The sequence below is a fragment of the Pseudorasbora parva genome, chromosome 16 (genome assembly GCF_024679245.1).
Source record: "Pseudorasbora parva isolate DD20220531a chromosome 16, ASM2467924v1, whole genome shotgun sequence".
NCBI lineage: Eukaryota > Metazoa > Chordata > Actinopteri > Cypriniformes > Gobionidae > Pseudorasbora > Pseudorasbora parva.
The window spans coordinates 19,425,210-19,439,482 of NC_090187.1; the positions used below are offsets into that span (position 1 = coordinate 19,425,210).

The window sequence follows — 14,273 nt, forward strand, 5'->3', positions numbered from 1 at the left end:
AAAATGTGTCAGAGTTACATATTAGTCCAGTTGGGTAGTGCGCATATTAAATAATACCATTACCAAGGTGATAAAACCACCAAATTTTACATGAAGCTTATTTAGGACCTCCTGAATGATTTCAGCCTAGGAGCCCAGCTGAAAAAGTTAAATTTAGTGTCAAATCACATTATAAAAAAACTTTTTTTCTTCTTTTTTTTTCTCTCAAATAAAACTTTTAGGGTAATGGCCTTTTAACACCACTGAATAAGCTTCTTTTTGTTCATTTGTGCTCAGGCTAGTAGATCTTAAAAATTATAAGTGTAAAATAGAGTGCTAAGACACCATATACCTTAAAAAAAAAAAAAATTTAAATCAAAAAGCCCTGTATAACAGGCGGAATTATAAAAAAGGCGGCAAAAATATTTAAAGCTGCAATCCGTAACTTTTTGCTCTCTAGTGGTAAATGAACAGAACTGCATGTGTCTTGTGGAAGCAGCGGCGTAGCACCCAATTTTGGGCCCTGGGTACAAACTATCTTGCTGGGGCCCCGTACCATGTATGTGTATGTATAGAAAACTGACTTCTAAGGGCCCCCCCTGCCTCAGGCCCTGGTTACTCGGTACCCTTTATCCCCCCAGTCCGACGCCCCTGTGTGGAAGAACATTGCAGCTAGGGCTGGGCGATAAATCGATTTTATGGATTAATTCGAGTTTTTAGTTTACGACGATTTTTGTGAATGAAAATCGGTTTTCTCTTTCAAATCCGCCGACGCTCCCGTAATGGCTCAGCACTCCCCGCGCGCGTTTGCCACAGAGGTACACAAACAACAAGGATAGCGTCAACATTCAGTTTTTCACAGAACAATTAACAATACCCCGCTGCAAAGTGTGTTTGAAGTCTGAACGGAACCGCGCTAGGCGCTATAGCCTACTCATTTAAAGCTGCGCTGACACGAACGCAGCGCGAGCTCACACGGGCCAATCTCGTGACAGACACGATACACAGCGCTGGTGATCCAGTGAGAGACCGTTTAAATCAACACACCATCGCTACTGTGATCTAGTGGAAGCGGTCGGCGCACAATTCTGTTATAAACCACGGATATCAGATGAGATCAAACAGAGCTGAGCGAAGGTCAGGGGTTTCAGTAACAAATCACCAACATTCACTGTGCAAAAGGCTCAAGTGATGTGGATCGGGCCAGAGCATGTACAGCGAGTGTTCGCTCAGACCACGCCCCCTTTCAAACATGTTGCAACATGTCCTGGCTTGCAGAGAATGCGTCAGTTTAGTTTCACTTTATAAGTAAAGCTTCAGGTTGTGTTCGTGTGCGTCAGTGACCACAAGTAAGTTATAATTATATCACATATGTTAATATAAGTAATTTATAGTTGAGTTTTACAGTCAGTGACAGCCTTTATCTCTGTTGTACTGTATGTGTAGCTTGTATGCTATTTTGTATTGTAGTTTACATTTCAGGATATGTTTAGCACTGTTGATTTAAGTAGCTAGGGAGAGTTATTAGCCTCAATTGTGCTTATGATAGTAAATATCTATGTTTATTCCTTTCCTTTAGAACCATACTTACACTGTAAAGCACCAAAGAGAATAGTGCCTGTGCATCTGTATGTTAAATGATATATATTAAACCCTTCAATGAATATCCCTGCCTTCCGTGTCCTGACTAGACACCCCATATTGGTGACAAATTTCCATAACCAGTAGAGCCCCATTACAATTTATGGTCCTTCGAGCCGGAGTAGAGTCAATGATATGGCAACCAGAAAAGAAGGAATCAGCCTACCTGTTTCACCTGTGCGCCCCAAACGCTCAGTGCAACGCCCAAGATATCTGGATGATTTTTTAGTTGAATATACAGATCAGAATAGCTTAGCACAGATGCACAGGCACGAAGAGGAGAGGGAGCTACTCAGTCCTGCTAAAAGCATATCTTCAATGCCACCAATGCAGAATGCAAATGAAGCCATTGTTCATCAGGTTTTGGAGACAGCGCGGCAACAGAGTGAAACGGCCAAGAAACAAACAGAGCTTTTGGAGCTTCTCCTGCAGCACCATTCCCCTCAGACCTCAGCTCAGTGGTCAAGGAGGTCATCACGGCATCAGACCCCAGTACGGCAACTCCATACAGAGAGAGGAGGTGAGCCACAGCCTTTCCCAGTCCTTACTCCTCCTCACCACCATAGAACTGAGGATCACCCAAGTGTAGCTGCAGAGTTAACCCACCAGCTAGAACAAGTGACACTTCCTCCACCTCTCAGCCGAGTCATTCAGCCCCCTCCGCCCACGCTCGACCCACGCTATGATGTTCAAGCTATCAAGCAAGAAACTGAACATGAACCACCCAAAAGGCCATCCCAGGGCCTACAGCAGTCAGCAGGTGCCTCATCACATGGCTCACTCTTATCTTACCCCATATCAGGTAATTGTAAGCCCAATGCAGCCACACTCGGCAGCCAACATGAGAAAGTTAGGGAATCTCAGTTGGGAAATCCACATCTGGTGCCACCTGAGCCTCAAATCTATCTTCCACATGTTGCCCCTCCCAGATCGCTGCATGTGAATCCAGCTCTCGAACAGATTAGGCCTTCACCTGTGCACCAGTCGATACATCAGCCTCCTTATGTACCCCAATCCTTCTACCAAGGGAACCCAGCCATGTTGGCCCATTATCCCTCCTATGGGTATCAGTATGCACCCCCCAATATAGAAGGCCCAACATTTCCTGACTTCACCAAGGAGGATAGAGCTCAATATGTGGAGCTACGCCTTTCCCTTAGCACACTCCTTCATCCTTCTCAGTCCGAGCACTATAAGTATGCAATCTTGCTGAAGCATGTCAAGGTGCCACCTGCACATCGCCTTGTGCTAGCTCATGCAGAATCTAATATGCCCTACTCTGAAGCTCTGAAATCACTGGATGAACGCTATGGACGACCATATCAGTTTGTGCTGAAGGAGATAGAGGACATGGAACGCCTACCCCCCATCCGTGATGATAGAGCTCTTGATGAGTTCTCCATCAGAGTGCAGTCGCTTGTTGGGATGCTGAAAGCTCTCAGAGACGAAGGCCATGAGGAACTCCACTGCGGATCCAATGTGAAGCGCCTTCTAAGCAGGCTGCCCAAGCACCAGCAAGACAGATTTCGTCGTCAACAGTATAGGAAGGACCCGGATAAGCTGAAGCTAACGCTCACTGACTTTTCAGAGTGGCTGAAGGCAGAGGTCAGATGCCTGGACATTGAGCCTTCACTTCAAACTCACAGTGAGAAGGATAAGAGAGAATTCAAGCAGCAGAAATCCAAGGTTAAGATTACTACTGTTATGCATGGGACAGGTAATTCCAGTAACCATCCATTCGACACACCCTCCCAAGCAGCTCATTCTAACCGGATCCAAGGGAAGGGTAAGATATACTGCCCTTACTGCGAGGCAGAACACTACCTCAGCCAATGTGAGAGTTTCGCTAAGCTTACTAAAGCAGAGATGGTGGACTGGATTAAAGTCAAGAGAAGGTGCTGGAGATGCGGACGATCTCACCTAGCTTCTGCCTGTGACCTCAAGAAGCCGTGTCGCTTTTGTAAGTCGAAACACCTTTCCATTCTTCACGAGGTCAACCAGAGGAGTGAGAATGAGCCTACCATCACATCGACAGCAGAGACTCACTACCTGGATCAGCCAAATAGATATAGCCATGTGCTATTAAAGATTGTCAGAGTCAATTTGCAATACCAGGATAAAGTGCTTGACACGTATGCAGTTCTGGATGATGGCTCTGAGAGAACCATCCTGCTTTCGTCTGCAGCACGCCGTCTGGGAGTACAGGGTCAAGCAGAAGACCTCACACTCCGTACTATCCGACAAGACATCAAGATACTGTCAGGCTCACGTGTGTCTTTCACGATCACTCCAGCTTCCCAACCAACAAAGAGGTTCTCCATTCAAGGCGCATTCACAGGTGAACACCTAGGCCTCTCACAGTACAGCTACCCAGTTACCCAGCTCCAGAGAAGATATCGACATCTACGAGGTCTGGCAATCCCAGCTATCGATGGAGCACAACCAACCCTCCTGATTGGATCGGATAATGCTGATCTGATCGTTCCGATTGAGCCAGTGCATCTCGGTCCCCCTGGTGGTCCTGCAGCAGTCAAGACTAAGCTCGGATGGACACTTCAGGGTCCAGCAAAATACTTACAGCAACAGCTTCCCTCCACACGGTGCTTGTTCACCACAGTTTCCTCCCCTTCTGTTGAGCTGTTCAGTCAAGTTGAACGGTTGTGGCAGTTAGATACACTGCCTTTCAAAAGTGAGAGATTGGTGACTAGATCGAGGCAGGACAAGTACTCAGTGGACCTGTTAGAGTCTGAGACCATCCGTGTAGAGGTAAATGGAGTGCATCGGTACGCTACACCCCTTCTACGAGTCCCAAACATGCCCAAGCTGCAAGTTTCAAAGGAAGTTGTGATGAAGAACCTGCGAAACACAGAGAAGAGGTTAGTACAAGACCCACTGCGTGCATCTACCTACCAGGAAGAGATCAAGAAACTGGAGATTGCTGGGTACATCACCAAGATTGACTCCTGCGAGGCGGACTCATCAGAGGAGTCGTGGTTTCTGCCTCACCACATGGTCAGACATAATGGAAAGGAACGGATTGTCTTCAACTGCAGCTTTCAGCTTGGCAGACAAAGTCTGAATGATTACCTACTTCCTGGTCCAGCCTTAGGTCCCTCACTCCTTGGAGTCCTCCTGCGCTTCAGAGAGCATCGAGTCGCAGTAAGCGGAGACATTAAAGGGATGTTTCACCAGGTCCGCCTGCTGGATAGAGACAAGCCCTTGTTGAGGTTCCTTTGGAGAGATCTAAAGACTGACAAACAACCATCAGTTTACCAGTGGGAGGTCCTGCCATTCGGGACGACGTGCAGTCCCTGCTGCGCGATCTTTGCTCTTCAGAAACACGTCACTGAGACAAGTCAACCAGGGGAAAATGTCCACCACAGTGTAGAACAGTGTTTCTATGTCGATAATTGCCTGCAGAGTCTACCCACCGTAGTAGAAGCCAGGAACCTTGTGACGAGACTTAGGACCCTTCTAGCTGCAGGTGGCTTCGATATTCGTCAGTGGGCCAGTAACCAGCCAGAGGTGATTCGCAACCTTCCTAAGGAGGCCAAGTCTGACAGCAGCAAAAGATGGGTTTCTCAGACGCATGGTGAAGCTCAAGAGATGACTCTAGGACTCAGTTGGCACTTCATGCAGGACACACTCCATTACAGGCATCGCCCGGTTGCCCCAAGCAAGACAACCATGCGAAATATCTATAAGATATTAGCGAGCCAGTATGATCCCCTAGGTCATATCCTGCCCTTCACCACAAGGGCCAAAGTTTTGGTCCAGAGACTGTGGACCAAAGACCGCGACTGGGATGACCCAAACTTACCGGTCGACCTCCTGCAAGCTTGGACTACATGGGAAGAAGAGCTCCCTCAGCTCCCGATGGTCAGTCTCTCCCGGAGTTACTTCCCACTGGCTGTGGATGTAAGTGCCATCACCCTCGAACTTCACGTCTTTTGTGATGCGTCAGAGTCTGCTTATGGGTCAGTTGCTTACCTATGAGGTGAGGATCCTCATGGCCAAGTCCAAGTAGCTTTTGTGCTGGCACGCTCAAGAGTGGCACCGAAGAAACAACAGTCAATGCCACGCCTTGAGCTCTGTGCCGCCCTTACCGGAGCTCAGCTTGCCCAGATGATCCAGAGAGAGCTCACCCTTCAGTTGAGAGACACAGTGTTGTGGTCTGACTCCACCACAGTACTTACCTGGATACAGTCAGAGTCCTGCAGATACAAGGTGTTTGTAGGGACTCGTGTATCTGAGATTCAGGAGCAGACGGATCACCGGTCATGGAGGTATGTGGACACACAGAATAACCCTGCCGACGCTATCACCAGAGGGATGACACTCTCCAACCTAGCCAAGCCAAATCAATTCAGCCAAGGTCCTGCCTTCCTTCAGCTACCACGTGAGAGTTGGCCAGCCACAACTTCTTTCGTGGAGGTCCAAGATGAGACAGAAATGAAGAGGTCTGCGTTCTGTGGTATTATGTCAGTCATTACTGCTTCAGAGATCCCAGCCGCTGAAGACCACTCTACCTTTGAAGATCTCCTTGAGGCCACGACTAGGTCACTGCATGGGGCGGCCTCCCAGTCAAGCGCCCTTAGTGCAGATGACTATGCAGAAGCAGAACTCCGAATCCTTCAGAGAGCACAGTATGATAGCTTTCCAGACGAAGTTAAGTGCTTAAAAACAGGGAAAGCACTTCCATCCAGCAGTCGGCTCTTGTCACTTGCTCCAGAGTACGACGTCTCTAGGGGCCTTATACGAGTAGGTGGTAGATTGCGCCGTTCTACCAGTCTGGAAGAAGATGTCGTACACCCAATTGTGCTAGAACCTAAGCACCATATTACCAAACTTATCATACGACAGTATGACAACAAGTTACTCCATTCTGGATCTGAGAGGGTCTTTGCAGAGCTCAGACGCAAGTTTTGGATCCTCCAAGGCCGTGAAGCTGTGCGTCGTCATCAGAGATCCTGCCCGGAGTGCCAGAAATGGAGAGCAAAGCCGGTTATTCCCAAGATGGCAGATTTGCCCCCTTGTCGTCTCCGCCTCCTGAAGCCTCCATTTTATTCAACAGGAGTAGATTGCTTTGGTCCGTTCCAGGTCAAGCGAGGTCGGAGTACTGAAAAGAGATGGGGAATAGTTTTTAAGTGTATGACCACCAGGTGTATTCACTTGGAGGTGCTGCCCAACATGGATACCGACTCGTTCCTTATGTCACTCAGAAGGTTCATCGCTAGACGGGGAACTCCCTTCGAGCTTCTCTCTGACTGTGGGACCAACTTCCGTGGAGGGGAGTGTGAGCTCAGAGCAAGTTTTGAGGTCATGTGCAAAGAGCTGCAGACCAAGTTGTCTAAGCACCAGATCCGTTTCCAGTTTAACCCCCCAAATGCACCTCACTTTGGTGGAGCCTGGGAGCGGGAAGTTAGATCCGTTAAGGCTGCGCTCTACGTTACTCTTGGAGCACAGACAGTGACCGAAGAAGTCTTGCAGACAGTTCTGATTGAGGTAGAGGGAATCCTCAACTCCAAGCCGCTGGGCTATGTGTCGACAGATGTAGCCGATGTGGATCCCGTAACCCCTAACTACCTCCTCATGGGGCGGCCTGACTCTTCACTTCCTCAAGTGGTGTACCCTGAGTCTGAGATTCTCAGTCGGAGAAGATGGCGGCACAGTCAGGTGTTAGCTGACCAGTTTTGGACCCATTTCATACGGAACTACTTACCTTTCTTGCAGTCAAGGCAGAAATGGGTAAAGGATACAGAGAACCTCACTGTTGGTACAGTGGTGATGGTAATTGACCAAAGGTTACCTCGTGCGTTGTGGCCTGTGGGAAGAGTCACCAAGACCATTAGGAGTGTTGATGGTAAAGTTAGGACTGCTGAGGTGCAGGTGGACAAGAGGACCTACACCAGACCAGTGGCCAAGCTCATTGAGCTGCCGGCCATCCCGGATGATGTCTCGACAACAGTTCCGGTGGAGAGTTGAGCCTTTCTAGAAGATAATTCACATCGTGAATTATGGGGCGGCTGTGCAAAAGGCTCAAGTGATGTGGATCGGGCCAGAGCATGTACAGCGAGTGTTCGCTCAGACCACGCCCCCTTTCAAACATGTTGCAACATGTCCTGGCTTGCAGAGAATGCGTCAGTTTAGTTTCACTTTATAAGTAAAGCTTCAGGTTGTGTTCGTGTGCGTCAGTGACCACAAGTAAGTTATAATTATATCACATATGTTAATATAAGTAATTTATAGTTGAGTTTTACAGTCAGTGACAGCCTTTATCTCTGTTGTACTGTATGTGTAGCTTGTATGCTATTTTGTATTGTAGTTTACATTTCAGGATATGTTTAGCACTGTTGATTTAAGTAGCTAGGGAGAGTTATTAGCCTCAATTGTGCTTATGATAGTAAATATCTATGTTTATTCCTTTCCTTTAGAACCATACTTACACTGTAAAGCACCAAAGAGAATAGTGCCTGTGCATCTGTATGTTAAATGATATATATTAAACCCTTCAATGAATATCCCTGCCTTCCGTGTCCTGACTAGACACCCCATATTGGTGACAAATTTCCATAACCAGTAGAGTCCCATTACATTCACCATGGTTTACTGTAGTAAAACCACATGGATTTAATGTTGTTGTTGTCATTATTTATCTCAGGATTCGTACAACCTTTTGAGATTAAAATTCAAGCACTTTCCAATGGTTTTCAAGAGCTTCACACTTATTTCCAGCACTTCAAAGCTCTAAATATCCGATTGTAATGTTATTTTTAATGTGATGGTTTGTAAAACTAAAAGTTTAAAGGGGGTCTTGTGAAAGAAATAGTGGAATGTTTTTTTTAGTTTATTTTTTTTAAAATCTGTAATCCATTTTGTAGCATTTTTATTTAAAAAAAGATATGAAATGCCCACCACTATAACCAGCAGAAGAGCACTTATTGATTTATTAGCGATTTCCACTCCCTAATGTATGGAGAAAAGTACGAAGTCACAGTCTCAGGAAAACAGTCTCTCTCTTATATTGCGATCTTTGAGTTTGAAATGGGCTGCTGAATAAAATGCTAGAATCTTTTGCTTTGATGTGAACTCCGTTAAATGAGCATATACCGCGGGAATTGAAGATCGGATTTATATTAATTTTGCTGAAGTGTAAGGTAGGCTATAAGACAACCTGCATGTTCTTTTTTTTTTTTTTTTTTTTAGATTGTGTAGCCCGTTTTGTTTTTTTGGAGCGCCGTTGCGAGCAGTAGAAGGCCTATAAGCCTGCCTCAGCTCGTCAAAAATGCCTTTCTGGTGGTATAATAAACTAGCCTACTTTGTTTTTGATGTCAAAGTAGTTATATTCCGTTTAGTTTCTTTATTAAGTTCATTTAGAAAAATGTTTAGAGCAATTTTTTGTTTGTTAAATTAAAGTTTTAATTTTTTTATGTGACGACCCAGTGAGTTAACCGCATGTTTAATCAATTTAGTCTCTCAAACCAACTGCTGAATTGTCTTGCCTATATAAACTTTAATTTAACAAACAAAAAATTACTCTGAACATATTTCTAAATTACGTTAATAAAGAAACGAAACGAAATATAACTACTTTGACATTACAAAACAAAACTCTTTTAATGGCTGCGACAATGTAAAAAAAAAAAAAAAACACAGGCTCCAGCCGGACTCGGGCTGAGAATTTTGATAAGCTTTTTGATAAGCTGTTGATAAGCTGGTTTTTACTAAGGAAAATTACTAAAATAGTAACTCACAGTGACTTGGATAAGTAACTTTAATCTGATTACCTGTTTGGAAATAGTAACGCGTTAAATTACTTGTTACTGGAAAAAAGTAGTCAGATTAGAGTAACGCGGTACTATGTAACGCGTTACTGACATCACTGCTTCTACCCTAGGCATGACCATAACCGTGTCTATTAAGCCCGCGATGTTACTATATACAGACGTATGGGGGCTGAAAATGTGCGAAGACACGGGCTGCTTCCACGATCTCGACACCTCAGTGTGGAGATCCGTGAAAAACGGCAAGCTCCGCCTTGGAGGCTGAGCAGAGCGAGGGGGGAGAAAGCGTTCGTCGAGCCTGCTTTTAACTGAGGCTCGCTCATTGTGCTCATGTGGCTAGTCGATATTTAATTTGGCCACTGCTCTGCTCAAAACCTCCATAAGCTCCTCACTAGCAGGGGTCTGAAGTGGCGAGTCTTCAGCCCCTACATCGACGCTGCAGACATCCACCTCCTCAGAGGAAGACAACTGCAGCGCCGCGGCCGCCCCCCAGGGGGGAGAAACCGCAGCGCGGGCTCCCGAACCCAGAGAAGCGGCACCGGATCTGGCGGGTGAAGGCAGAGATAAGGTGGAGCCCGTCTCAAACCCCTCCATCAGATCCAATTGCGATCCCCACGACATGAGCCGCCGCTGAGCCTCGGCAACAGCGGGACCCGTGCCGTGGGGAACACGACCCGGGACGCCCTCCTCGAAGAGCGCCCAGCGGGATCGCAGCACGCGAAGAGGCAGCGCCTTACAATGCTCATAGCCGGCACCCTCGAGTGCCGACTGCGCGTGCTGCTCTCCCAAACAAACAACGCACATCAAATGTGTATCCCCACTCGTGATGTAACGTGAGTAGGGAGGAACTTGTGATATCGTGTGAGTGGACAAGATAACACAGAGCGCTTGTTGAAGGCAACAGAAGCTAAAGGCGTGTTTGCCGGTGGGCTTTATAGTTTCCGGGTCAGTGACATCACCCGCCTATGACGTTCTGTCTCTCTATTGGACTGATGATATACGTGCTTCACGACGCAATCACGCAAAGGCGTTCCAAGAGCGGTGACACAGCGGGAGTTTCCTATGAACGGGAAATGTAGTTAAGCTAGTTGGTCGCTACTGCCCAACACTGACAAGGTGAACTGATGACACAGAGTGCGCGTGTGACAGAGAGAGAGCTTGCTTCTGTTGTGTGTCATTCAGCGCGATTCCGCCTATCCCGCCTCACTTACTGCAAGTTGATCGATAAAGAATTGTAATAAAATTGTATTTTGTGACACGACGGCCTTGGCATTTCATTTGGCTGTAGGCTGAAATTATATTCAACCCGCCAAAGTGGCTAGTGGGAGTGGCTGCCGTACCCGCCACAGCCAAAATCTACCCGCATTTGGCGGGCTGGCGGGTGTTAATATCAAGCATTGGGAGTAACCATCCTGAAAATTCAGCTTTGATCACAGAAATAAATAATCATTTATAGTATAATAAATTGAAAACCAAATATTTTAAACTGAAATAATATATCACAATATTTTTTAAAAAGTCTGTATTTTTTATCAAATAAATTTAGCCTTGATGAGCAGAATTTATTTTTTTTTAAAACATTACAAATAGTAATGTGTCCAAACTTTCGGCCTGTACTGTAAATGGCATACAATTTTAAATCGCCACGTGCAGGCCCGGATTGGCTAATCGGGAGCACCGGGAAAATTCCCGGTGGGCCGGTCTGTTTTTGTGGCCGCGAGGGCCGTTGTTGTCATGGCACTTGGTTGAACTATGGATGCTGTCCCTATTGGCTGCCTGCACTCACACCAGCCCCAGTTTTTAATTTTACTGCAGTCCCACTCTTTTTATTTATTATTTTACCACAGTCCCACTGTTTTTGACTTAATATTTTCTCGCAGAGTGCAGCCTGCAGGTTTAATGATGACGTGATTATATTTTGACTCCCTGGCCCCGCCCCCGATACGGCGCATTGAAAGTTGCTCAAAATAAAAAAGTCAGATAAAAATGGGTAATAGGAAGCGCAAAGGCGGCGCTGAAAAGGCCAGAATAAAAAAAATAAGAAGGCTCTGGAAACAATGAAAAAAAAAACAAATGATGACGACGAGGTCGGTAAGTAGTAATTATCACGTTAAGGTAGTTAGGAGCAGTGCAAGATGCGACAGCGCAAAACAATGCTGTCTGCAAACCACGTTCATGTATCAAACTTTTTCTTAGCCTTTCAGCAGCAGCCGCCTCTAGTCCGTTTTGCTGCTAATAGTGAAGAGCAAGGCCCAGTAACGTTACCAAGCTCCAGTCATGAGCCCAACACACCAGAATGGGCAGGTAGGATTGTCATTCAGAAGAACTAATAGGAAGAGCCCTGCTCAATGAAACATGCCCTGAGATAATAATGATGACCTGATGATTCAGCAATACATTAATGAAACTGAGTGACTTGATTTGAAACCTTTGTAAAAAGGGGGTATTTGTGTTAAGAAATAAATGTAACAAATTTAATTTAGTGTCAGAAAGCGAGCGAGGACCCAGTTGTGAAGAGATTAGCTCTTACTGTGAAACACAGATAAACTGCTATTGTACCATATTGAATAAGCAAACATTATCACTGAATTTTTTTCCAGTTCAAATATCTAAATATTCTTAATTCAAGATACATTTACTAGACAAGTGAAATGACATAAGAAATTTGTCAAAAAACTCTAAAAATCTTTTCTTCATTTCAATGTTTGGATATTTATGAATACTAATACTTTAAAAAAAGAGATTGATACTGTCCTGTTATTTACGGTTCTAATAAATCTTCACTGTGAAGCAAAACTTAAGCTACTGTTTTTGCACTGAATTGAAAATTATATTTTTCAAAAATACAAAGATTTATAACTTAAGGCTCTAGAGAATAGTGTACCTTTTTAATCTGTGTACCCCAGATTTATATTCTGAGGTTGGAATCACATTATTTTAATATAGTCTGTCGTGAACTAAAGTGGGCCGGTGTAAGGCATGAAACTCCAGGGCTGAAAATGAGTCTCAATCCGGCCCTGGCCACGTGAGAACACATTACATTAAAATATCCACTTCAATAAGCTGACAGAAAGCAGGTTTAATGCGTTTACATGTTAAACGAAATCGACGTAAGGGACAAAGACCTAGCAATGATGATCAGTTAATGCCTAATGCACTTTGAAGCCTGGCAAACAATCATGCTAAATTAAGTGTTTCCAGCAGATGGCACCGCGAGCTTGTGCAGTGCTAACAGAGTACAGACAATTTATGCATGTATTAGAAAATGTAATATTCTGCGGTCCGTTTGTAGTAATTGTTTAAGGCAATTTGACGATTGCAGTTAAATTATACAGTATAATGTATAATTGTACGATTATACAGTAGCCAGCACTTACCCCCTTTCATAAAGCGCGCGTGCCTCTGACTCTGGTCGCTATGGTTGATTTGACGGGAGTCACGCGCGTGCCACATGGACACACAGGACTGATTCGTCTTAGCCAATCACGTTGAGAGGAAAATGAATAAACACAATGTATCGACGGCAGGTTTAGGGAAAATAGAGCAGTAAAAGTACAGATACAGCACTTAAAATGTACTCAAGTAAAAGTAAAAGTACACTGTTTTTAAACTACTTAAAAAAGTACAATTCCTGAGAAAAACTACTCAATTACTAGACTAGACTTCTAGACGCACCCTAGTGGCAGCAAATCTAATCTGCCCACGAGTGTCGTATAGCAACTCTCAGAAACTGGCGAACGGCGGTCTTTCGAATCAGCTTTGACCGCGACTCTGGAAGACTTGGAGTTAAGCTTTTAGAACAAAGAACGGAACTGAAGTCATTCTTAAAAAGGGAAGATGTGTTCGGAGTTTTGTTGACCGGATATGGCGAATGTTTAATCTATCAACAAGCTCGGTTTCACCTTCGTTGCTCTGGTTTGTTGTAGCGCTATCCTATAGCGTGCAGAGGGAGTTTGAAAGACAACTGTTTATCCCGCCCCTCGGATTGAGCCCTGTCAATGGTGAGTTTCCAGACCAAATCCACAGTTTAGCCCTCATAGATTTCGGTTGTACTAACTGTGTGGAGAGTTTTGCAAAAGTGACCTAAATGTATTAAGAAATGTGTTCTAGCGACTGTAAAAAAAAAAAAAAAAATGTTGTGAAGTGCTGTCATCCAGAATACATCCAGTTAACAGTAGAACAAAAATGACCATTACAATAGCCATGAAATTGACATAACTCAGCTTAATGTTTTTTTTTTTTTTTACTTTGTCCCTCAGAGAAAGAGCTCAAGAAGCGGTGGGATTCGTTGCAAACCCAGTACATGTGTTACAAGAAACATGGACTCTCAGGAAGTTCTGGAGCTCAGAAGCTGGGTAAATACACACGCGCACACACACACACACACACACACACACACACACACACACACACACACACACACACACACAATTTCTTTTATTTTTTTCTTCTTTTTTTTCATTTGAACAAATTAACATTTTGCTTTTGGTAAAGTGGCCACTGAATGTTCAGATGGGTCTATTTACAAGTAATTCAACAAATCAACTTCCACAATGTGCATCTGAATAGATCCATTTAGCCAATTTGGGTTTAAAACAGGGTATTGTTTTAGCTATGCCCTGTTATTGTTATGGGTTATTGGTGAACAAGTGTAAGAATCTATTGTATCACATCGTTCACATTTTGATTGTTTCTTTAAGGAACCTTTGTCTGAAAGTGAGTCCTGTTCACCCTCAGATGGTACCAACAGTGACACCTAGATTAGCACCCGTTAGGAGCACAGCTTCATTAAGGCTGAGCTACGGCCCAGTACACCCTTGGCTGAATCTACCTATATAACTTTTATAGCTATTCTCTATATAGCTATTT

The 14,273-nt window shown here is 44.7% G+C and overlaps 3 protein-coding genes across 5 annotated transcripts in view; 2 read left to right on the forward strand and 1 right to left on the reverse strand.

Moving 5' to 3' along the window:
- The window catches only part of mvda (mevalonate (diphospho) decarboxylase a), a 108,270-nt gene that overhangs the window by 10,694 nt on the left and 83,303 nt on the right, over window positions 1-14,273 (reverse strand). The gene's annotated exons all lie outside the window — the stretch shown is intronic.
- Window positions 1,066-5,616, forward strand: LOC137043754 (uncharacterized). The gene is made up of 2 exons (XM_067420170.1): window positions 1,066-1,328; window positions 1,559-5,616. The coding sequence occupies exon 2, from the start codon at window positions 1,756-1,758 to the stop codon at window positions 5,614-5,616; it is 3,861 nt and encodes a 1,286-aa protein (XP_067276271.1). The 5' UTR covers window positions 1,066-1,328; window positions 1,559-1,755.
- On the forward strand, window positions 5,633-8,139 carry LOC137043290 (uncharacterized). Its single transcript, XM_067419503.1, has 2 exons — window positions 5,633-7,824; window positions 8,055-8,139. The coding sequence occupies exon 1, from the start codon at window positions 5,695-5,697 to the stop codon at window positions 7,603-7,605; it is 1,911 nt and encodes a 636-aa protein (XP_067275604.1). The 5' UTR covers window positions 5,633-5,694; the 3' UTR covers window positions 7,606-7,824; window positions 8,055-8,139.

Excerpts from the sequence above, each read along its gene's own strand:
- LOC137043754 (XM_067420170.1), top strand. The coding sequence starts at position 1,756 with ATGGCAACCAGAAAAGAAGGAATCAGCCTACCTGTTTCACCTGTGCGC.
- LOC137043290 (XM_067419503.1), top strand. The coding sequence starts at position 5,695 with ATGCCACGCCTTGAGCTCTGTGCCGCCCTTACCGGAGCTCAGCTTGCC.